The sequence below is a fragment of the Squalius cephalus genome, assembly GCF_949319135.1.
Source record: "Squalius cephalus genome assembly, chromosome: 17".
Lineage (NCBI taxonomy): Eukaryota > Metazoa > Chordata > Actinopteri > Cypriniformes > Leuciscidae > Squalius > Squalius cephalus.
The window spans coordinates 4,254,335-4,269,385 of record NC_137138.1 but is presented as its reverse complement, the minus strand read 5'-3'; the positions used below and the strand labels follow the sequence as shown (position 1 = coordinate 4,269,385).

General features: G+C 35.1%; 2 protein-coding genes across 3 annotated transcripts in view; both read left to right on the top strand.

Annotated features, from left to right (window-relative positions):
* The window catches only part of LOC307144915 (uncharacterized protein), a 262,913-nt gene extending 255,767 nt beyond the window's left edge, over positions 1–7,146 (top strand). Inside the window, exon 2 of the mRNA XM_079847651.1 lies at positions 4,939–7,146. Coding sequence (XP_079703777.1) covers positions 4,939–5,837 — 899 coding nt within the window. The 3' untranslated portion in view covers positions 5,838–7,146. The remainder of the gene's footprint in view (positions 1–4,938) is intronic.
* The window catches only part of LOC307144912 (uncharacterized protein), a 137,677-nt gene continuing 123,342 nt past the window's right edge, over positions 717–15,051 (top strand). The window contains exons 1-2 of one of the 2 annotated variants that reach the window (XM_079847647.1): positions 717–728; positions 1,571–1,687. In XM_079847647.1, coding sequence (XP_079703773.1) covers positions 1,630–1,687 — 58 coding nt within the window. In that variant the 5' untranslated portion in view covers positions 717–728; positions 1,571–1,629. Of the gene's footprint in view, positions 729–1,559; positions 1,688–15,051 lie in introns of those variants that run through there. The other variant, XM_079847646.1, reaches the window with a different exon arrangement.

The window sequence follows — 15,051 nt, the reverse complement described above, 5'->3', positions numbered from 1 at the left end:
AGCGTCACAGATGCTCCTCTAGATGGCGCCATTTGTTTTCGTTTCAACCAAGTGATCTTGTTGAATCCATCGTGATTCATAAACGTGCACTGTAACTTTTTTTAAAAATGTAGAAATATTTATATAAAGAGCAAGTAAATTGTGAATCCATCTTCCAAACATTACCTTTGTCTTATCCTGAATCACTACGGTAGGTCTATAGTGTTTATATTGGGACTATTTTAGTCGCGGAGTAAACCGAGTACCTGCGTGACTCGCCATAGACATAAAAGGAGAGAAGTAGCTACGGCTTCAATACTCTTCCGCAACGCGCATTCATTTTTGTTTATTAAAGGAGAAGTTCACTTTTAAAATGAAAATTCTGTCATCATATACTCACCCTCATGTTGTTTCAAAGCTGTATGAATTTCTTTCTTATGTTGAACAGAAAGGAAGATATTTAGAAGAATATCAGTAACCAGACAGTTTTTGGGTCCCAATGACTTCCATAGTATATTTTTTTCCTACTATGGAAGTCATTGGGACCCAAAAACTGTCTGGTTACTGATATTCTTCTAAATATCTTCCTTTCTGTTCAACATAAGAAAGAAATTCATACAGCTTTGAAACAACATGAGGGTGAGTATATGATGACAGAATTTTCATTTTAAAAGTGAACTTCTCCTTTAAGCGCCAAAAGCTACATATTATACCTTTTAACTGATTTAATTTACTGTGTTTATCAGACTGTTATTTTATTTTTATTGGTATAAATCTAACTTGCATTGAGCTGTTCGGACAGAACTGGAGTTCTGGATGTTTTAATATAAAACTTTATGTAACTCTCACATTTTTTATTTTATTAATAATACTTACCATATAAATTTAAAATGCAGTCAAGATTTAAAAAAGCAAGAAAATCACTAACACGTAACAGTTGAAGAAGTCCAGATGGTAAATACAGTTGCAAACTCCTCATCAGATATTTTAAGTTTGATTCTTTATCCCAAATGAAACATATTTGGGGAGATAAATACAAACAGATCGTATCTTGTTGTCTTGGATCTAAACTATGAAGGTAAGATAGTTCAATAAGGTTTCCGCCAGTAGAGGCGCTTGAGCAACCGAAGCAATGACACACATCCGAGTCTAGAAGAAGAAGAGAAGAGAAGTGAGCGAGGGAAGGGAACATAAACATGAGAAGTGGAACACAGCCGTTCATTCTGCTCTAAATTTGCCGTTTCAGACTGTGAGTACATTAATTTTTATCATTTATTAGGAGAAATCTAAATCCAAACAGCGAAAAGAGTCAGTTCATTTAGTGAATCACTCAGAAATTAATCAAAATGAACCGACTGATGTTGTTCATTAAGCTCGTCTAACGTAAACTCGTTACTGTTTTTTCACATTACATTTTGTTAAGATTATGAGTTGTGTTTTCATTTTATGTAATAAACAAATGAAACCTGGTAAACAGAGTTTTAATGTATTTAAAATCATATAAGAGCAACATAAACATCAGCTAGAGGAGTTGTACTTTTTATAAACAAAGAGAGTTTAAATGCTGGGGAATATTCCCATCTTCCCACAGGAGAAGAAGCAAACAGGAGGAATTACTCCAGGAGAAACTACTGACATACTATTGTAAAGATGGAGTTTGAGGAAGAACCCTGCAGAATAAAAGATGAAGATACAGAGGAACAAATAGGTTGGTGTTTTCCTTCATTCTCTTTAATGACTGATGAGGAACATTAAGATGAAAACTCACAAATCCTCCTGAGACCCAGGCTTAGACGTTTTTTCTTCTGTAGAGGACATTATATTTTAGCGAATTTCTCTGAGAATTTCATACATTTCACAGTCCTGTAAAGAGCACATTCAGGGCTTTTCAGAGATACCAAATATTTAGAGGTTTCACCATTAAAACTCCCTCTACTTGGACTTTAAATATGACTCTTATTGAAATATATTTAGTAATTATCATTAAAATCTAAGTAATTTTCAAATTGTCATAAATTAACATCTCAGGAAACCGTTATGGGGTTTCAAATCAGAATAGGACTTACAGCATGTTTATCAGGCATTTTGGGGAGACAACAAGTGAAAAGGGAAAGAAACTGCATATCAATATTCCTATTAAATATAAGATATTTTAATGAAAATGTTGCCGAGTTAGTTTTTTACTACATGTTGCCACAAGAACACATTAATATTCAACGTAGACATTGTATAGAATGGGACTACACGTTTATGGCATTTTTACACACATAATGCTTAAAGTAAAATAGTTGATCAAATCATACTGCTATATCTTTCATAATATAGTTCTTTATACTTCTGTCAGAAGCTTTTGGGAGATTGCTGCTCTCCCTGCTTTTATCCATGCTAGGCTGCCTCTTGCCCAGAACAGAATCAGTCGTATCCGTATATTGTTGACATACGGGTTTTGCAGGGCTTCGCGTACAAAAACTCACTCAAGTTTAGTAAAAAGCCCAAAACCAGGCCCGGGGTGGGTAATCGGGAGAATCGGGAGAATTCCCGGTGGGCCGCTTCACTTTTGGGCCGGTCGAGGATTTTTTTTTTTCTTTTCACATTTGTCACGTTAGTTACATTGGGCTACACACGTTCCGCATTCTGACACCGCAGCCTCTGCATGGGTTGTACCATGTGAGGGAGTTCTCCCCTCCCCTCCTATAGAGTTGGTTGGGTCCATAGTCCGTCTTTTCCAAAACGTTTTCTCAGGTAGGCTACCGCGGCACCACCGGCGCCTACCGATAGCTGGGCCGGCCCTACCGTAACGGTACGCGTCAGGGAGGATGGATGGGAGGAAGAGGCCAGGAGGTATGGAAGCTTGTTTCCGCCACAGAATAAAACATTTTAAAAGATAATTGCGACTTTTTATCTCACAATTGCGAGTTTACAGAAATAAAGAAATAAAGTCAGAATTGCGAGATATAAAGTCAGAATTGCCTGAAATAAAGTCGCAATTGCGTGTTATAAAGTCAGAATTGCGAGATATAAAGTCAGAATTGCCTGAAATAAAGTCGTAATTGCGTGTTATAAAGTCAGAATTGCGAGATATAAAGTCAGAATTGCCTGAAATAAAGTCGCAATTGCGTGTTATAAAGTCAGAATTGCGAGATATAAAGTCAGAATTGCCTGAAATAAAGTCGTAATTGCGTGTTATAAAGTCAGAATTGCGAGATATAAAGTCAGAATTGCCTGAAATAAAGTCGCAATTGCGTGTTATAAAGTCAGAATTGCGAGATATAAAGTCAGAATTGCCTGAAATAAAGTCGCAATTGCGTGTTATAAAGTCAGAATTGCGTGAAATAAAGTCGCAATTGCTTCTTATAAAGTCTAAGTGAATTATTATTTAATCTTTACATTATTTGTTTAACCATGGTATTAGTAAACTACACAATAGTAAGAGCTGAACTGTTGCTTCATTTATCCAATTTGGAAAAAGTGCTAATTTGGAATTCCTCCATGGAAAAAGTGGGCTGGTCTTGGGCCTGAAACTCCCGGGCTGAAAAGTGGCCCCACTCCGGCCCTGCCCAAAACTATTATACTTATTGTATTCTACTCCGTAAGACCTTTCAAGCTTTCAAATTACACCTATTTTGTGTTGATCAAAGCTAGTTGGCGCCCGCGGGCACTGCAGTACTCTCCGGTTTAGAGGGATTACTCTGCACTCGTTAAGAGTTGATTAAAATGGTTAGATGTATTTCTAAGCTTTAAAATTATACATATTTTGTGTTATTCCATTCAGTGGTTGCCTAGTAATTTGATTGTTTTTTTTCAGTACACTTAAAGGGTTAACAGTATGTTGAAACTCTTAAAGTGACAGCAGCCTAATAAACCTACTGTTTTTTTGTTTTGTTTTTTGTCCTCAATGTTGATCTAACAACAAAAGAAAGAGAGAATCACTCACTGCTCTTGTCTGGTTGTATGGAAGCTTGTTTCCGCCACTGAATAATAAATAAATAATAATAATTGTGACTTTTTATCTCACAATTCTGACTTTTTTTCTCACAATTGCGATATATCAAGTCAGAATTGTGACTTTTTTTCTCACAATTGCGAGATATGAAGTCAGAATTGTGAGAAATAGTCGCAATTCTGAGAAATAAAGTCGCAATTGCGAGATATAAAGTCAGAATTGCATGATATAAAGTCGCAAAAGCGTGTTATAAAGTCAGAATTGTGAGATACAAACTATTCTGAGGTAAAAACAAAAACAAAAAAAAAGTCCGTCTTTTTTTCCCTTAGAATTGGACTTTATATCTCACAATTGTGACTTTATAACACGCTTTTGCGACTTATCATGCAATTCTGACTTTATATTCTCACAATTCTGAGAAAAGATGTCAGAATTGCGAGATATAAGCTCGCAATTATGTGTTATAAAGTCAGAATTGCGTGATATAAAGTCGCAATTGTGAGAAAAAAAGTCAGAATTCTGACTTTATAACACGCAATTGCAACTTTATTTCACGCAATTCGACTTTATATCTCGCAATTCTGAGAAATAAAGTCAGAATTGCGAGATGTAAACTCGCAATTGTGAGATAAAAAGTCGCAATTATCTTTTAAAATGTTTTATTTTGTGGCGGAAACAAGCTTCCATAGGTTGAGCCCTGCTGGAGCAGCTCTAAATATTCACTGTGCTATCAAATTAAAGATAAAATATTATAGAGCTATAATATGAAGAGGGAATGTAGCCGTAGCTCCTACAATACATTTTAACAGGCATGAAAATAACTTAAAGAAATATCTATTTGCTAAGCCAAACAATGTAATTCAGATTCTTAGTTTTTCTCTTCCCAATATTTTTTTTTTTTTTTAAATGCATTAAAAACAGATATAGTACTAAAAATAAAAAATATCGGTATCTGGCTTGTTCTGGAAAAAGATTGGTGCATCCCTAATTTTGGGAATTTATTATGTTGCTTTTAGACTCGATGGAAGTGAATGAAGACAAACGGCATCATTTCACAAATGAAGATGGAAATGCAGTTGTTTCAAAGACTGAGGAGAATTTCACACAAAAACAAGCTGGACAATCTGGAATCGAAGGATCTTTCACCTGCTCTGAGTGTGGAAAGAGTTTCATATATAAATCACAACTTAACAGACACATGAGAATTCACTCTGGAGAAAAACCGTTCACATGCTCTCAGTGTGGAAAGAGTTTCAGACATAATGGACACCTGAAGGAGCACACAAGAATTCACACTGGAGGGAAAAGGTTCTCCTGTTCTGAGTGTGGAAAGAGTTTCAGTCGCAAAGAGGACGTAAATGTGCACATGAGAATTCACACTGGGGAAAAACTGTTCACATGCTCTCATTGTGGAAAGAGTTTTATTCATAAAGGACACCTAAATGTGCATGTGAGAATTCACTCTGGAGAAAAACCTTATACATGCTCTCAGTGTGGAAATAGTTTCACATCTAAAAGCGTTCTCAACAATCATCTGCACACTCACTCTGTAGTGAGATCATTCAGCTGTGATCAGTGTGAGAAAACATTTGTTGTGGAATCAAACTTAAAAACGCACATTAAAACTCATGCTGGTGTGAAGCCTCACTTTTGTTCTTTTTGTGGACAGTGTTTTTCACGACTGCAGAATTTAAAACAGCATGAGCGTGTTCATACTGGTGTGAGACCTTATGTGTGCTTTGACTGTGGGAAGACCTTCACTATATCCAGCAACTTAAAATCACACCAGAAAATTCACACTGGAGAGAAGCCGCACCAGTGCTCACACTGTGGAAAGAGTTTCACTCGGTCAGATTCCTTGAAAGCTCATGAGAGAGTTCATACTGGAGAGAAACCGCACCAGTGCTCTTCATGAGAAAAAAACGTTGCCGAAGTTGTATAATGAGAAAATGTTCATGTTCAGAACCATTACTTATAAGAGAAGAATAGACATTCATTTGACAGGGTTCCCACAGGTCCTTGAAATCCTTGAAAGTTTGTGAATCTAAAAATAAAATTTCAAGGCCCTGGAAAGTGCTTGAATTTATTTATTGCAAGAAGTTTTCTGGAAAAAATTCCATATTATTCCCTCTGGTCCGCTAATGTATTTCACCAACACTTCGTGGCCTATGCATACTAGCTTGCTTGATTTACTTTAGTTACACGCATTTAACTAAATTAAAGTGTTTCCCGGGTGAGGTACTTCGTGTTATGTTGCCATGACGTTGCCCGCACAAAACTACTACGATGGAACCTCAACGTTTCACAGGTTCACCCAAATATGTTCAGTCAATGACTGTATATTGTGTTCAATAAACATAAAAACTTTGTGATAATCTGTTTCCCAAATATTTTATTTATTGTAATGTTGAATTGCTTTGCTTGTTAAGATATTGTCAAACCCACGAGGCAAGAAAAACTTAAAAGCATGTTCATATATCTTAAAACTTCTGGTTACATGAGCCTAAGCTCTACTCAATAAAATCCAGGCAAAAGTTAATATCAGATCATTTTAGAATACAGATGCACCGAATATTCTTCAGTTTTATGCAAAACAGAAACATGACAAATAGAATATCAGATCTCTGTCATATGGCCAAAAATAAATGCAAAAAACTGTACTTAGGGACTGTCTCTAAAATTACATACTACATTGATATACATGTTTCTAACTTCAATAGCATTTGAAGAGAATGACTTCCAGTCGTGAAAACCAACTGTAACATGTCCATGTTGTTGTTAGGCATGATGCACACCTTTTAGATTCTTGAAAAAAATCTTTCTTGTAAAAACTGTCAAATCATGTGTAAATATTGCTATTTTTCCACTACCATGTGCACAAAATTGCCATCATTTAAAGCTCTTTAGCATCTGAAGAGAAAAGTCATTCTTATATCAAGTAAAGGTACTGTTAGCAATGGAAACGCAAGCCAGATTAGGGTTTACCGTCCCGAATCGTTCTGGACTGGACTGTACTACTCTGTGGAAACGAGCCCTTAAATGTGGGATTTTACTGAAAGTTTGTTTCTATATATGTTTAATCTGACAAGTTTCGAAACATTTATTTGTCTTGATCCAATGGCTTGTGACCCCTTTTTCTGCTCTCAGTTTATACATTTAAAGTAAATGTAATGTAAATGTAATTTTCAGTTATGGATTTTGAATTAAAACTAAAAACAATTCAGTGAAGTAAAAAAAAAAAAAAAAAAAAAAAAAAAAATGTTGAGCTGGTTGAATTTATTGTTGTTCAAGAAACGAGTCTGCTGATTTAATTTGCCTGTATGTTTGCATATGAGGACATTAATTTTATTTTTATTGGGAGAAAATTAAATCGGACAACTTGTGCGCATGCATTAAGCCGCTCGGACAGAAACTGAAGAGGTAAATTTTCACATTTGTCGCGCAATATTCCTTTACTTTGACACAATATCTCAGAAAGTCAACTCATTTGTTTAAAAACTATTTTAAATCGACAATCTATACTTGTACAATCTTACTATAAATTGACATCAAGATTTATATTCAAATCAATAATATCAGTGACAAGCAACAATTTCCAGGTATAGCATCAAAGACAATTTGCATGCGCCTATGCTTTAGCAGATATTTGAAGTTTAAATCTATCTAAAAAATTAGTGTCACCAATAAAATGATATTTCCAAACCAACAGTTTGTTTCTGTTTTGTTTTTATGTAGGCCTAATGTAATTATAATAATTGTTTCACGGTCAGAAAAGAAAACGTATGGTTTTGCGAAGTATCTTTGGGCTTTGTGTCTTCTTTTGAATGTTAATATGTAGGCCTATTGGTTTCCGCTGGAGAGATGTCTTATCGATCACAAGTTCAGTATGGCGTACCACAAGGCTCAGTACTAGGACCATTGCTGTTCACTTTGCTACCCTAAGGTAATATCATTAGGAAGCATGGAATTAGTTTTCACTGTTATGTTGATGATACTCAGCTCTATATTTCTTCACGCCCTGACAAAACTTACCAATACACTTAATTAACAGAATGGATAGCTGATATAAAAAACTGAATGACTAGTAATTTCCTACTACTTAATTCTGAAAAAACACAGATTCTAATTATTGGACAAAAAACTTCCTCACGTAATAATCTAGAATACTGTCTAACACTTGATGGCTGCTCTGTCAAGTCTTCTTCGTCGGTTAGGAACCTGGGTGTGCTCTTTGATACCAACCTTTCATTTGAAAGTCACGTGTCTAGTATCTGTAAAACTGCATTTTTCAATCTTAAAAATATATCTAAATTACGCCATATGCTCTCAATGACAAATGCAGGACAATTAGATAATGCATTCATGACATCAAGGCTAGATTATTCTAATGCTATTATGGGTGGTTGCCCTGCACGCTTAATAAACAAACTACAGCTGGTCCAAATCGCAGCATCTCAAGTTCTTACCAGAACCAGGAACTATGACCATATTAGCCCAGTTCTGTCCACACTGCATTGGCTCCCTGTTAACCTTTCTAATGGTCTAAGGTGTTTTGGGGGTCCTTGAGATGTTCTGAAATGCCATAACATTTGTGTCTTTTTTAGTTTCTTATAAACATATTAATGAAAAGGTGTCATTTTACATTATTTTCATCACAAACAGGGCTACCATAATATGTAAGCAAAATCTATATACATGTTTGTATTTTTGAGAGAATAATGTTTATGCATGGTTATTGAAAAAAATAAAAAATAAATTAAGTTTCTGAAAAGAGGCTACAAAACTATACTAAATATGTGTCCACAAGACCTAGAGTTTTTGCTTCAAAATTATGTGAAAATCATCCTGCCGACTCATTCACATAAAAACAATTCAATGATTTGTGATTTGTATGGATTTGTATTTTGTACACTTTTCGTTTAGAAAGGCAATATGCGTGGGGGCATGAATGATAATGATTAATGCTGTGATTCACACCTGAGAAGACAATGACTCGCATAATGAGCTGCATAATGATCCTTTCAGTCAGGAAGTCACTGAGAAGTGTATATATATATATATATATAAAGTCAAAAGCACATTTTTAGTACACAGTCATACCTGGAAACAAATCCTTTTCAAATAGGCTATGGATCATTCTAGAGAATTGGTTAAAAGTTAGAGAACATCTTGAAAAAATATCATCTTTTTTCACAAATTTTGTATGCATGCAAATTGTTTAATATCCAAGGTAAACATTTTCTAGTAATTATGCAGTTAATTCTCATACCGAATTTTCAGAAAGTTTTGGAATATTTTCCTTTTTTTTTTGGAATATACATTGTAAATATATATATTTTTGCTAACTACAATTTTAACAATATTTTAAGTGTAATTTCTTTGTAAAAAGCACAAAGTTCATCATAAGTATTTCAAAGTTAAGGATTCATTAGTTTGAATATACATGGGAACAAACACATGATAACATCTTAGTTGATAATTCAATATACCTACTTTATTTTTGACAAAACATTCCATACTATTTAACATATGAGCAGGAATTGGCGAACACAAGCTTCATTTATGTGGCAGTAGTCTAGTTTGCATAAAAACACCATTAAAAAAATCTATAGCAATTTTTTTATTGAAAGTAAAATCTTTCAAATGCAATTATCTAATCATCTAATAAGATTATCAGTTGGCTATATGTTCTTTTATCAATTGGTTTTGTTAATTCTATGAATGGCTCAGTTAATGCTATTAACTACCATTATCTATTTCAATTATACTAATTAAAACGTCTACAAATGTATAAAACTGAACAGAGATCAGGTAAAACCAGACACTTGTTTATTTGGTTCTTCTCAGTGACTCCTTCATGATGGTTTGGCTGAGATCCTCAGTGGTGAACCATTTAAATTTTTCTCTTCTTTTTTCTAAGTGTTTCAAAACAGTTATGACGTAATGAAGCCTTGTTAAGATTATGAGGTGCGTTTTTTATTTTATTTAATGAACAAATGAAACCTGGTAAACCGTTTTTAATGCATGTAAATCATATCTAACTTTAGAGCCAAGATAAAAATCAGAGGAGTTAAATTGTTTCTAAACAGTTGTTTGAGCAAAACATTTACACCTTGATAACTGAGAGTGAATATAAGTGTGATGATCATCTGCTAAATGAGCAACAACGACCACAATTCACTCCTTCAGTCAGTGAAGCTCCCACAGCCGTTCATGAGAGTTTAAATGCTGGGGAATATTCCCATCTTCCCACAGGAGAAGAAGAAGCAAGCAGGAGGAATTACTCCAGGAGAAACTACGGACATACTATTGTAAAGATGGAGATTAAGGAAGAACCCTGCAGAATAAAAGATGAAGATACAGAGGAACAAATAGGTTGGTGTTTTCCTTCATTCTCTTTAATGCCTGATGAGGAACATTAAGATGAAAACTCACATTTCCTCCGGAGACCCAGGCTTAGACTTTTTTCTTCTGTAGAGGACATTACATTTTAGCGAATTTCTCAGAGATAATTCATGTCACAGTCCTGTAAAGAGCACATTCAGGACTTTTCAGAGATACCAAATGTTTGGAGGTTTCACCCTTACAACCAGGGTTTGAAATTCACTTTTTCACTCACTGGCCAATTTGGCTATTATATTTTTAAGTTTCTGGACATTCTGAACTTCACCTAGCAAAAAAATAAATAAAAAATTATATATATATATATATATATATATATATATAGACATTGGTTAATAAAGTGAGATTAAATACATAAAGTAAAGTTTTGCGTGAAATTCTGAGATTACATTTTACTATTTTTATTCGTTTTTAGGAATACTGAATGTTTTTGTGCAAGTGAGATGAGTAAATGCACGTTCATGTTTAGTCTAGAACTTGAATAACCATAATGTTTGCGCACAAAGCCTCCTCACTTTATTTCTCTCAACACGAGGACAGGAGAGCTGTCAGTCAATAAATGTGAAAAAGTAACTAGTGTTACATATTTAAAAAAGTAACTTGGATATTTTGTTGTAAATTGAAAGAGTAATGTGTTACTTTACTAGTTACTTGAAAAAGTAATCTGATTACGTAACTCAAGTTACTTGTAATGAGTTAAACACAACACTGACCAGGACTTACAGCATGTTTAACAGGCATTTTGGGGAGACACGACGACTGAATAGGGAAAGAAATTGTATATCATACATTCTCATGAAATTTTGCCAAATTATTATTTCCATTATTACACTTCTTTTTTTCACATGTTGCCACAAGAACACATTAATATTCAAATTAAATACATTGTATAGAATGGGACTACACATTTAAGGCAATTTTACACACAAATATCATGAAGTAAAATAGTGCATCAAATCTTTCTGTTATATCTTTCATAAAAATGTCAGCATCAACAACTTCATCTTTGCAGCCGAAAACACAGAAAAACTACCTAATAATTAAAATGCTTCCTTGCTATTTTTTATCTTCTCATCTTCTTAATATTTTTTATGTGTGTGCTTGAGTAAAAACAAACAAAGTAATTGCTACGACCGCTATGGATCATCTGTAAAAGGAAAAGTCTTGCTACCAGAGAGATGCAGAATAATAAAGAGTTTTATTATTTTCAACAAGGGTTTAGCGTCAGGGGCAGACTAGGTCAAAATAACAAACACATCAACCTCTACATTTCCTAAAAAAAATCAATAAATAATTACCAATAACCAATAAAACTGTTTCAAAAGAGTTATGACGTAATGAAGTCTTTTTTAGATTATGAGTTGTGTTTTCATTTTATTTAATGAACAAATTAAACCTGGTAAACCGTATGTAAATCATATCTAATGTTAGAGCAAGATAAAAATCAGCTAGAGGAGTTAAATTATTTCTAAACAGTTGTTTGAGCAAAACATTTACACCTGAATAATTGAGAGTGATTGTAAGTGTGATGATCATCTGCTAAATGAGCAACAACGACCACAATTCACTCCTTCAGTCAGTGAAGCTCCCACAGCCGTTCATGAGAATTTAAATGCTGGGGAATATTCCCATCTTCCCACAGGAGAAGAAGAAGCAAGCAGGAGGAATCACTCCAGGAGAAACTACGGACATACTATTATAAAGATGGAGATTAAGGAAGAACCCTGCAGAATAAAAGATGAAGATACAGAGGAACAAATAGGTTGGTGTTTTCCTTCATTCTCTTTAATGACTGATGAGGAACATTAAGATGAAAACTCACATTTCCTCTTGAGACCCAGGCATAGACTTTTTCCTATGAAAATCCCTTGTACTGAACACCGGCCAATTTGGCTACTACATTCTTAAAGGGTTAGTGTGTAATGTTGCTGTTTGAGCATAAACAACATCTGCAAAGTTACAATGCTCAAAGTTCAAAGCAAAGGGAGATATTTGCTTTTAAAGAAATCACTTATTAAAGCTACACTGTGTGATTTTTACCCCCATCTAGCGGTGAAATTGTATATGACTACCCAGTGAATTTTAGTTTCTGTTCCTCTCAATTCCGAGAGCGTTTTAACTCCTACGGTGGCCGTATTATTCCAAGATTAACATGGCTTCCAGTTATCACTTCGTCCATGACAATAATAAACAATACGTCTAAAATGAATAAAACTACAGGACAGATGTCAGGAGGTAAACGTCACCCTTGGAATCGGCTATCCCAGCATAATCAGATTAGGCTAACGTTACAATGTGTACAAAGTAAAAGCAATAAAAATAAAAATAACTAAAATTTACAGTGTCCTTTTTTTATATAGCTTAAAAAATTGCACCTTTAAAACTATTCATTACCTGTGATCTGTCGCAGCACAGATTTATGTTACAAGGTAAACAATACTTTTTCACCATTGACGCAAGGATGAAGTTATACTAGAGGTCGTTCTGGCGTTATGCACAACCATGCTATGGTTAGACAAGCAACTATAAAACTTCGAATTTACACAAATGAATTACAGCAGGCTGAATTACCTGTCGAGAAGAAAGCAGGCAACCTCGGCGTCCGTTTTAAAATCTTTTCTCCTCATGAGCTCTTTCCATCTGGGAAAAGTTACTCCAATATTGACTACGGTCTTGCTGATTTGTCTGTCGCGTTGACGTTTTAATTCTCTCTTTCAAATGTGAGTACGCACGCACGCACACACACACACACACACACACACTATCTTTCAAATCTGCCGGCACTCGCGAGCTCGCGAGTAATCTCCCCCTCGCATTCGTCACGGTGTCACTGAGTGTAAAGCGTGAAAGGCGAAGCTTGAATTTACAGGTATGTCCCTCTTTGGCTAATGTAGTTTCAAGATGGAGGGGCAACATGGCGACCGGCATACGAACCCCTCACCCGTATGTACTTTCAATGGCAGATTATAAACTTAAGAGAATACTTTATTACTTGAAAGAAGTAAATATACATTAATGAGCACATATATTTTTGAAAGAACTAAGTGTTTTTTGCTAAGAATCAACTAAAAAAGTTACACAGTGTAGCTTTAAGGACTACAACAAACGGCTGGTAGAGACTTCACAACATTCCTCCCGGGTTAGTGACATCACAAACACTCAAATTTACATAAACCCCACCCCCGGAACACGATTTATAGATTAACAAGATACAATATGATAATCAATGACTAGAAGATAACTACACATAAGCTACATAAATACATCAAAGAACCATTCAGAAATATCCTGTTGCTTCTGTTCTTGAGTCTCTCCATCATTGTCTGAATCCAGTTTGAACATAAAAGGCTAAAAGTTTTTGAAATGTTCAGTGCATGTCTGTGTGAGTGCAAGCTGTTGAAGCTCCGCCCACTGTGCCGGGAGCAGCAGCTCATTTGCATTTAAAGGAACAGACACAAAAGAGTGCGTTTTTGCTCAGCCTCAAACATTGACAATTTTAACATGCTATATAAAAATATCTGTGGGGTATTTTGAGCTAAAACTTCACACACACACACACACACACACACACACACACACACACACACACACACACACACTCTGGGGATATCAAATACTTATTTTACATCTTATTTTACATCTTGTGCAGATTTGGCTTACACAGATTTCACCAGCAAGGTGAGTTAACATAATAACACGCCAAATTTGCTAGTGATTTGAAAGTGTTACCCGCCACAGCTGATTTATCAATTTATTTATTAATCACACATAAAGTTCACACACAAAAAAAAAGTTTCTGGTTCTCAGGAGGATATAACAAAACATCTAAAACTAGATGCAATAGATTCCGTAGTAAACTGGAATTGTGCTTTATTTGAATTTTGGGAATTTTGTGTTGATTTTAGACCCAATGGAAGTGAATGGCGACAAACAGCATAATTTCACAAATGAAGAAGGAGAACTGAAATATAAAAATGAAGACAAACAACATCTGTTTCAAGAATCTCACCATTTCAAAAATGAAGATGGAGAAATGACAGATAAAAATGAAGATAAACAACATCTGTTTCAAGAATCTCATTTCAAAAATGAAGATGGAAATGCAGTCGTTTCAAAGACTGAAGAGAATTTCACACAAAAACAAGCTGGAAAATCTGGAGACAAAGGATCTTTCAGCTGCTCTGAGTGTGGACTGTTTCACACTGAAGAAAATCACACTGAAGAAAATCTGTTAAGATGCATTCATTGGGGAAAGAGATTCACTCAGAAAAGGGCTCTCTATGATCATCTGCTCTCTCACTCTGTTGTTCAGAGATCATTCAGCTGTGATCAGTGTGAGAAAACATTTGTTGCGGAATCAAAATTAAAAAGACACCTTCAAATTCATTCTACTGTGAAGCCTCACATTTGTTCTTTTTGTGGAAAGAGTTTTACACTACTGACGTATTTAAAAGTGCATGAGCGTGTTCATACTGGTGTGAGACCTCATGTGTGCTCTGACTGTGGGCAGAGCTTTACTACAAACGCACAGTTAAAAAAACACCAGAGAGTTCACACTGGAGAGAAACCGTACAAGTGCTCACACTGTGGGAAGAGTTTCTCTCGGTCAGGAAGCCTGAGAGATCATGAGAGAATTCATACTGGAGAGAGGCCGTATCATTGCTCTTCATGTGAGAAAAGATTCACCCAGTTGGCACATCTACGTACTCATGAGAAAAAGGGTTGCC